The 10871-nt window shown below is 38.9% G+C and overlaps 1 protein-coding gene across 1 annotated transcript in view; it reads left to right on the forward strand.

Annotated features, from left to right (window-relative positions):
• Window positions 1-9419, forward strand: part of LOC115463316 (guanine nucleotide-binding protein subunit alpha-14) — a 460483-nt gene extending 451064 nt beyond the window's left edge. Inside the window, exon 7 of the mRNA XM_030193719.1 lies at window positions 8554-9419. Within this exon, the coding sequence (XP_030049579.1) occupies window positions 8554-8744 (191 nt within the window). The 3' untranslated portion in view covers window positions 8745-9419. The remainder of the gene's footprint in view (window positions 1-8553) is intronic.
• The last annotated feature ends 1452 nt before the right edge of the window (window positions 9420-10871 follow it).

Consider the following 10871-nt stretch of genomic DNA (forward strand, 5'->3'; position numbering starts at 1 on the left):
AGAATTTGGCAGCCCACCTACTACTGAAAGCCAAGAAGTTTGACTATATCTCCCCTCTTTTTCGCCAGCTTCAATGGTTATCTTTTCCATACCATGCTTGGTTCAAAATCCTGATTCTCACTCATAAAGTACTTCATTCTGGTTTCCCTCTCTTACTTTTCCTCTGTTGTAATCCTGTACACGCCCTCCGCTCTCTTCGTTCCTTAGATACACATTGTTTGATGCTACCCGATAGGCTTACCACAAATCTATGCAAATGTCTACTTTTTATTTTTTAGCCCCCAAAGCTCTGGAATGATTTGTCCCCCACTCTCAGATCAGAACTCTCCTTTTCTAAACTTAAAACTCTACTTAATAGCCATTTTTTTTCAACATTTTTAAAATTAATTTTCTCTTGTGCCTATGTGCTTTGCCTGGTTTTGACTGATTGATTGATTGTTTTCTTTCCTCTCATAACGTTCAAAAGCGCATGGTTTGGGATAAGGTATCTTTCAAAGATATCACCAAAACAGGGAAGATAGAGTATCCTGATTGTGAGGTTGCAATAGAGACCATAGTAGATCTTAGATTCATCATTTAGCATGGAATCACAGTTTACTCAGGCTGTCAAGATTGTGTTTTTTAATTTGCTGTGCTTACGCTTTGTCAAGTTTTGGATTTGCAGTCCCTCCAATCAATCATAGAGACCCCGATCATTCCTCATCTTGATCACTGTAATAGCCTGTTTGTGGATCTTCTTTTCAGATTTGTCAACCTCAGGTTCTACAAAATGTACCTTTTGGGTTGGCTCTAGGCTGTCCAAAGTTTGTATCTCTTGTCCCTTTTGCTACAGTGTCTTCATTAGTTACTGGGTCTGCAATGAATGTTGATCAATATCTTGACCCATGTCTTTAGGGCTATTAAGGGTAAGCGGGACTTATATACTTGACGCAACATATCAGTTGATAGAGTCCAGATTGTACTTTATATTCTAGCCATTGGCCTTCTCTTCTGGTCATGCAAGGGTAAGAGGGTAGGGTAAAAGCATTTAGGGTGGAGGGGAGGCACACCACTTCTATGAAAAAATCTCCCTATTGCGGTTAATTCTGAGAATTATCTTTGCATTCAGAAAAGGGTAAAGCTTGGCTTTTTTTCTTAGCAGCATGAGATACTTGTATTTCTTGTATGAAGAAGTTTTGCTTTTGCTAGTTTGTGTATTTTAACCTCTGTGCTCATACTATATACATGTATTGTTGTGATTCTATTGCAATTAATAAGGGAATTTGTAAATTTTATAAGTAAATGCCCTCCCTGATGCACGGAAATAGACGTAGAAGCAGGTGGCACTGATGCTATCTTGTATCCAGGACCTGCTGAATTTTGCTTGGCATCAGTGTTGATGCATGGCTGATGCACTGATCCTCGCTAAATAATGATTCAGCATCTCCTGAATTTTCCTTCCAGCTCTTGTATACCCCAATGTAGAGAAGGATGAGCAGTCCTCTCTGTAGGGGAGCTTCAGAGAAGGGAAAGTGGCTGTTTTAATCTCCTTGTCTTGAGAATCGGTTCTATGTTTCCTCACTGTCACTGAACACTTTAGTGTCAAGAGAGATCTCTTGATGCTAATACCAATGCACTGGAATCCTTATGCATCGGATAGGACTTCCACAATGGCCTGCTCCATTGGCCTCCTTGTGGAAAGAATCTATCCTTAATCTTATACTGAAGAAATCAAAGCTGGATCCCTTATTAGCTGATAGCTATAGGCCCATCTCAAATTTATCATTTGTAACTAAATTGACAGAAAAAACAATAGTTCAACAGTTGTTGAAGTTTTTTCACTCTTAATAATACTTTTCATCTGAGGCAATCAAGTTTTAGGAAGGGTCATAGCTGAGTATACTAAATGAAATCTGAATATATTTAGATGTTTATAAGCATGTGCTTCTGAATCAGTTAGACCTGAGCTCTGCCTTTGATGCTGTGAATCATTCATTGTTGCTAGCAAAGTTGGGAGAACTTGGTTTAAATTTATTCTGTTTCAGATTGGTTTGATCTTATATTTCATCAGAATTTTAGAATACAGATTGCGGAACAATGTTCTGATGCTTATTTTACTTGTGACATCCTCCTCTTCCTAACTTCATTCAAGTATTAGGCATGTGTTTGTTTATACCCTGACAATATCCTCAACAGTTCTAAGCGGTTCCAATCAAAGAAGCCAGAACAAACCTCTGGAATGCAGTATCAATAACATTTTAATTACAAAATTTTCTAAAGAGATGTGTTTTTAGGAGCTTCCTGAATGACAAATAAGACTGTGATAAAAAAAAATTTGCTCTGCTACTTCTTTCCATAAACGTACTCCCTGAACTGAAAAAAGGCTGTTGGAAAGACCTAGCCTTTTCCTTCCGTTAACACGTGGAAATGTAAACAAATTGTCAGCCCGAGATCTGAATTATTGAAGAAATCTAGTAATCAGGATTATTGATAGTGAGCAACTGAGAGATTTGTTCAGGTTTTGAACAAAAAGCGTAGAAATTTTGTTTTCTCTGTATTGAGTTTTAATTTGTGTATGTCCATCTACCCTTCTAACAGTTCCATGCAGCTCTGAACTCTAGCAATATTTATGTCATGAATAGATTGAAAAGGAATGAAGACAGAAATATCATCCTCATAGATATAGTGGAGAAATCATTTCTATTTAATAGTAAACTTAAAGACCATAAAAAGACATTAAACAATATTGGAGACAATGGAGAACCCTTTGGAACTCTGCATGGGTTATTCCATTAAATGATAGGTCCAAGTGTAATTTGACTCTAAGATGTACAACTGAAAAAAACACTGAACCACTTCAGGACCTTACCCACGATTCCAATCTCCTCTAGGTTCTGTAGCAAGAAAGCATGGTCCAGCAAGTCAAAAGGTGATGATAAATCGAATTGAAAGAGTAAAGCATACTTTCCTCACTCAGCAATGAACAGTGAACCTAACACCATCACTTTTTACTAAAGAATGGGCAAAACCCAGATTGAGCTGTGGGCAGAATGTCATACATGTCTAAATAATGGATCAACTATGATGCAACCAGACCCTCCATAAGCTTCACTAAAGAGGGGATAGATGCCACAGGCCTATAGTTGGTAACCACTTGTTTAGGTTGCTTTTGGTCTTTGGGAATAGGTGTTATTATTATTTCTGCCATATTGTTAGAAAAAATACCTTGGGATAGCTGGTGATTGATCCATGAACAGACATTTAAATGAAAAAACAGTGGAACTGTCTTCATTGTATAAGGGGGACAGATGTCCAATATAAAAAGAATGGAAAAAGGATCCAAATGTAGAAAATAAGAAACAACTGCAAAGCATTAATGAAAAAGGCTGAAAGAGAATATGAAGAGAAACATACCGCAGAGGCTAAAACTCACAGTAACAACTTTTTCAGGTACATCAGAAGCAGAAAGCCTATGAATGAATCTGTGGGACTGTTAGATCATGAAGGGGCACTCAGGGAGGACAAGGCCATAAAGTGGAGAAACTGAATGAATTACTTGCTTCTACCTTTACGGAAGAAGATATAAGAGGTCTGCCTGTACCGGAAATGGTTTTCAAGGGTGACGATGCGGAGGAACTGAAAGAAATCTCAGTGAACCTGGAAGATGTACTGAGCTAAATTGACAAATTAAAGAGTAGTAAATCACCTGGACCGGATGGCATGCATCCAAGGGTACTCAAAGAACTCAAGCATGAAACTGCTGATCTGCTGTTAGTAATATGCAACCTGTCGTTAAAATTGTCCATAGTACCTGAACATTGGAAGGTGGCCAAAGTGATGCCAATTTTTACAAAGGGTTTACAAGGGGTGATTCTGGAAATTATGGACTGGTAAGCTTGACGTTGGTGCCGGGCAAAATAACAGAAGCTATTATAAAGAATAAAATTACAGAACAAATAGACAAACATGGTTTAATGGGAAAGAATCAACATAGGTTCAGCCAAGGGAAGTCTTGCCTTATTTCTTTGAAGGCATGAATAAACATGTTGATAAAGGTGAGCCGGATGATGTAGAGTATTTAGATTTTCAGAAAGCTTTTGATAAAATTCCTCATGAGAGACTCCTGAGAAAATTAGAGTCATGAGATAGGAGGCAGTGTACTGGTGTGGATTAGGAATTAGTTATAGAACAGAAAACAGAGGGTAGGGTTAAATGGTCATTTCTCTCAGTGGAGGAGAGTGAACAGTGGAGTGCCACAGGGATCTGTATTGGGACCGGTGCTATTTAACGTGTTTATAAATGACATGAAAATTGGAACCGCAATTGAGGTAATTAAATTTGCAGATGATACAAAAGTATTCAAGATTGTTAAAACATGAGCAGACTGTGAAATATTGCAGGAGGAAGACCTTAGGAAATTGGAAGACTGGGCATTCAAATGGCAGATGAAATTTAATGTGGACAGATGCAAGGTGATGCACATTGGAAAGAATAATCTGAATCATAGTTACCTGATCATAGGGTCCACCTTGGGGGTCAGCGCTCAAGAAAAAGATCTAGGTGTCATTGTAGATAATACACTGAAATCTTCTGCTCAGTGTGTGGCGGCGGAGGCCAAAAAAGCAAACAGGATGCTATGAATTATTAGAAAAGGGATGGTGAATAAGACCAAATATAATGCCTTTGTATCACTCCATGGTGTGACCAGACCTTGAGTATTACATTCCGTTCTGGTTGTCGTATCTCAAAAAAGATATAGCAGAATTAGAAAAGGTTCAAAGAAGAGCGACCAAAATGATAATGGGAATGGAACTCCTCTCGTATGAGGAAAGGCTAAAGAGGTTAGAGCTCTTCAGTTTGGAAAAGAGATGGATGAGGGGAGATATGATTGAGGTCTATAAAATCCTGAGTGGTGTAGAATGAGTAGAAGTAAATGGAATTTTTACTCGTTCCAAAAGTACAAAGACTAGGGGACACTCGAGGAAGTTACATGGGAATACTTTTAAAACAAATAGGAGAAAATATTTTGTCACTCAACGGTTAAGCTCTGGAACTCTTTGCCAGAGGATATAGTAACAGCCATTAGCGTATCTGGGCTTTAAAAAAGTTTGGACAAATTCCTGGAGGAAGTGTCCATAGTCTGCTATTGAGTCAGATATGGGGAAGCAACTGCTTGCCCCAGGATTGCTACTAATTGGGTTTATGCCAGGTATTTGTGACCTGGCTTGGCCAATGTTTGAAAACAGGATACTGAGCTAGTTGGACCATTGGTCTGACCCAGCATGGCTTCTCTTATGTTCTTCCTTGGTGAAGACCGAAGCAAAGAGTTCATTTAATCTCTCCGCTATGGCTTTGTCATCCCTGAGTGTTCCTTTTACCCCTCGGTCATCTAGTGGTCCAACTGATTTTTTTTTGCTGCCTTCTTGCTTTTAATGTACCTAAAATGTTTTTACTATGTGTTGTTGCCTCCAGCTCAATCTTTTTTTTCAAAGTCCCTCTTTGCCTTCCTTATCAGTGCTTTGCATTTGACTTGCCATTCCTTATGCTGTTTCTTATTTTCAGTCGGATCCTTCTTCCATTTTCTGAAAGATTTTCTTTTAGCTCTAATAGCTTCCTTCACCTCACTTTTTAACCATGTCGGCTGTTGTTTGACCTTCCTTCCTCCTTCCCTCCTTTTTTTATTACATGGAATATAACTGTCCTGGGTTACATGTTTGAACTTCTGTAAAAACAATTTTCACAAGAATGGATGGGGTTTGGACTTTGTATTACAAATTGTTTGCTCTAGCATATTTTATTAAAACCTAATTTTTTGTTTCTGTTGACTTCAGTCACCTTTTCCCAGAGATGGTCACATGTATGTAACATCTTAGGAACACTATCCTCAACCAACTCTGTATCGGTCTCAGAGAAACTATGACGATAACATATCAAGCTGCTCGGATTTGGAACTCTGTTCCTCCAAAAATTAGGGAGATTAGATCGTATCCTCTTTTTATGAAATATTTGAAAGCACATTTGTTTCATAAATAGTTACTAATAGAAACTTAATTTAATTTGATCTTAATTAATTGACATGTAACTCCCAATATTTGGTTACATTGCTTTCTAATCCACTTAGAACTGTTTGGTAATAGCGAAATATAAGCCTTTGTAGTGTAATGTGAATACCGTAGTGAGTGTTAGCAATAAATTTGAGAGATCATACTCCATGTGTCTTGGTTTAGGACTGAGGTTCATTACTATCATGTTGTGCACAAAATGAACCCATTTGGAGACATTGCTTTCAAATGAAAAAAGAACTTTATTCATAAAATTCAATGGAAAATTATGACTATTGAGCTTTGGGGAAAGAAGAAAATCGGGGTGACTTCTCATGATGATATACAGTATAATATACATATTGAAAGCCCTGCTCTGAGAGTTTTCCAACCTGGGCTCCACTGGATGACAATGTGTTGTCGGATATATTCGTGTTTCCTTTATTTTGTTTTTTCAAATGCCTTTGACTTAACAATACTCATTATATCTGTAAGTGCCACAATCTGTCTTTCATAAGTACCTGATGAGGGTATTTAACGGAAGCAAGTAAAATATCAATAGAGGGAGTCAGAAGAATGGTACCAAGACAAGAAACAACCAATCCTTAATGGTTGATCAAGATTATTAGTAGAACAAAAAGAGCCCGACATAACCATGTTTCTCCTATGAAGACTGCACCAAAGGTCTTATGTAAGTTAACACACACATGGAAGTGGAACTGATATCAAAATCTGTATCCAGTTAAATGGTTTGCCAACAAACAAAGTTGATGTTCAACAGTTGCAGAACAAAAGGAACATAATGCAGCCTTCATAGGTGAAACGTAGCCCACATCGGGCTTTTTTGTTTTACTGATAAACTTTGTCAACAACTAAGGATTGGTGGTTTTTTGATGCCATTCTTCAGACTTTGTTACTGGATTTATAGCACCAGCCTCTCTGTAGTTTTGTTGTAAAGTATCAACAGAGTGTCCAGTTACAGAGTTTATAGTCCGCTATTACCAAATATAGTTCAAAGCAGATAACAAGAGGAACTGGACCAAACATCCGGGAACAAGTTCAGAGTGTGTCATTTTTAAAAAGTGGATTATATTAATACAAGCCCTGTTTAAATGTAAAAATAAGGTGGAGTAGCATTCTATCTTGCTTATGACCTATTTCCCATCTTTGCCACCTTCTACCCTCTGAAAGTACTCCCCAGTCTGAAAAATAGAACAATCTAATGTCCCTCCCCAACAACCTATCGGCACACCAAGTTTGGTTGAGGTAGTTCCAGCTATTCAGTTGTTATAGAGGTGGGGCTGGGGGAGAATCCTCAAGTCACTTCACTGGCTCCCTATCCGTTTCCGCATTCAATTCAAACTTCTCTTACTGACCTATAAGTGAATTCACTCTACCGCTCCCCAGTACCTCTCCACTCTTGTCTCTCCCTACGCCCTCCCTCGGGTACTCCGTTCTGTGGATAAATCTCTCTTGTCTGTCCCCTTCTTCTCTACTGCTAATTCCAGACTCTATTCCTTTTATCTCGCTGCATCTCACGCCTGGAATAGACTTCCCGAGCCTGTATGTCCACCTCTTTAACACTGCTTTTGACTCCTAACCACTACTCACTTGCCCTGTAGCCTTTTACCTCTTTAATTCCCTTACCTCTTAGTTGTTCTGTCTATTTGTCTGTCCTATTTAGATTGTGAGCTCTTTGAGCAGGGACTTTCTTTTCATATATGATGTACAGCACTGCGTATGCCTTGTAGCGCTATAGAAGTGATAAGTAGTAGTAGTAGACAAACACATAAACATTGGTACAATCTGATAAACTTTTCTTTCTACCAAAGCAAGGCTAAAAATTATGAGAAATATAATATACCATTGTAAAAACTAAAGAATGCTTAGAAATAAAACCAAAACAATAAGCAACAGTGTCAAGAGAAGGGCAAGTTAATATTTTTTTAATAACTTACATAGTACTGCAGATAGGTTTGAATGCCCTTTATTTATCTTTTGAAAGATTAATTTCCTTACCCATTCAGTTAAAGCATAAGCCACCATCTCTTATGCACTTTGGGGTCCTTTTACAAAGCCGGGGTACAAAGTGGCCTGCAGTAGTGTGGGCAGGTCTTTTAGGCATGTGCTGGGCCATTTTTCTACTGTGGCTGGGGAAAAGGCTATTTTTTAATGGGCCAGGAAATGGGCTGCGCTAACATTAAAGACTAGCACGTGCCTATTTACGGCCTGAGCCCTTACTGCCACCCATTGAGCTAGCGGTAAGGGCTCACGCTACCCATGCGGTAACCATGCAGCGCGCACCGGGAACGCCCCCACAGTAGAAAAATTATTTTCTACTGCGGGAATTTGGCGCATGCCACACTTGGAATTACCGCCGGGCGCATGCACTACCCCGGCAGTAGTGCCGATTGAGCGTGCGCTACCTGTGCGTTACCCTCCCACGCCTTTGTAAAAGGGCCCCATTATTTTGGAGCGGAGGAGTCTGTCTTTCTCAAAACTATTAAAGTATCCTTTTCGTGTTTCTAACTAGGTCCTAAGCAAGACGGAAAAGCTGCCAGGGAGTTCATTCTCAAGCTGTACCAGGATCAGAATCCAGACAAAGAGAAAGTCATCTACTCGCACTTCACCTGCGCCACAGACACAGAAAACATCCGCTTCGTCTTTGCCGCTGTCAAGGACACTATCTTACAGTTAAACTTGAGGGAGTTCAACCTGGTGTGAGAGACTGCATCGGGTTCAGAGAGATGAGAGACTCCCTGGAGCCAGCTGCTTTGTTCATCACCTCTGTTGTCATCACAGTCTACAAAAAAAAAATGTTTTTCTCAACTTTTCCTACTGTGATAAAGATATGTTTTCTTCTGATATTCCTATTTGCAGGACCAGAGGTGGAAGGATTACTTAGTCCAATGTTCTGAGGGCTGTTTCACAGTTTTACTTGTTCTCTTTTTTTTTTTTTCTAAAGGTAAATAAAGAACCATATAAAACATTTTTATAAATTCCCTTTGCAGATTTTGGCTTTGAGAGAATTTTTTTTTTTTTTTTTTGTTTTGACAGCTTTTGAAATTAAGAATATTTAAGAAAAATATTTTATAGAAATGTGTGTAAAACCAGTGCAGCAGCCTTGTGTTTTCTAATGTTTTTATTTTAATTGTATTTGATAACTATTGGAAATCATATAGCATAAGTTTCAACCACAGTTGCCTTAGGTAGTGTAAAGCATTGTGGTTTTTAGCACTGTAGACTGTTGTCATTTAAAACAGAATGAGTTTTTTTAATTGCTTTTAATGGATTTTTTTTTGGGGGGGGGAGGGCTATGTTAAATTTAACATCGTTAGAATTTTATATTGGGAATGTCTTTCCAGGATGACACGTCAAAAACATAATAGGGATTTCTTTTTAAAAAATGTTTGAATTTTTTAAATTCAATCTTCGTTTTTAATTTAGTATGTCTTTGTGAAAAGCAAAGGGTGTCATTTCAATTTCTAACAGTTGCTACCATTCATAGTGACATGTATATGACAACTGAATACTTAGAACGAAAAACAATACCAAAGAGTCAAATGTACTTAATTAGGGATCAGTAAAAATCATTATTATTAGCCATCTTTTTCTCATGAACAGGAAGTATATTTTTGTTATTATTATTTTTTAAGGGAGAAATTGGTTTAATTTGAGGAATAGTGTCATAGGCCACATTTTCCTTGCTCTGATTCCATAGGTCATTTCAAAGCTCTTGCATGTTCATGTACTGTCCTCCCCCCACCCCTAGTCACAGAATAGGAAAAACTATAGTACATTTGGACAACGTGAGCTGTTGCCCTCCATGAATCAGTTTTGAAAAGCTCATTCACTCTCTAGAAGCTTGAATATAAAAGCAGTGCAATGTGCTGAAGTAGAAATTTTCCTGCCTTATGCCAGCCCAGTCTTCACGCAATGAAAGTACTGCAGGTGTTAAAGCAGAGTTGTGAGCCTGAAGACCTCACTTCTAGTAACCTTGTCTATCGCTTGCAGGGCCATCTGCAGATCCTTGTGACTCTGGGCAAGTCACTTTGGGACCCTTTTACAAAGGCAGGTTAAAAAACAGCATGTGCTACTTTTAAGCAGGTGTTTTCCTGTGTGCTCAGGCCATCTCTTAGCACATCTGCTGAAAAGCCGAATTTCTATTTACGGCAATAATGGCCAGGCGCTAAGTCCAAAATTAGTGCCTGGCCATTTATGGCGTGAGCCCTTGCCGCCTCCTATTTACTTGGTGGTAACGGCTCATGCACTAACCTCGCAGTATTCGGGCAGCACGTGGCAATGTGGCCACACTGCCGATTACTTGCCAGGAAAGCCCCCCCCCCCCTCCCACTGTGGTAGAAAACAGAAAATTATTTTCTACACTGGGGAAACTGCACGCACCAACTTCAGAACTAGCGCCAGTCTCCTGCACTACCCTGGCAGTAGAGCCGATTTGGCGCACCCCACCCTGCCTTTGTAAAAGGACCCCTTAACCCTCCATTGCCCCAGGTAACAAAGCTTAGATTGTGAGCCCACTAGGGACAGAGAAAGTACCTGTATTATAATAGGTAAACCACTTTGATTGTAACCACAAAAGGACTGTCTGTCAAATCCAATCCCCATTCCCTTTCCTTGAACCAGTGCCCAAACTACAACTTTAAGCTGTTTTAAACAGGGAAAAGTGTAACCGTGGAAGCTGAACTGTCTTGTATAGCTGTATACATTAATGGTTTGAAATACATAATATTGTACATCATGTTATTTAGCACTAAGATAAATTGACTCTGACAAATGGGAAAGAAAATAAATTGTGTCTGTTATGAAATAAATGAATTTTTAAAAATGTGC

The sequence above is a fragment of the Microcaecilia unicolor genome, chromosome 2, assembly GCF_901765095.1.
Source record: "Microcaecilia unicolor chromosome 2, aMicUni1.1, whole genome shotgun sequence".
NCBI lineage: Eukaryota > Metazoa > Chordata > Amphibia > Gymnophiona > Siphonopidae > Microcaecilia > Microcaecilia unicolor.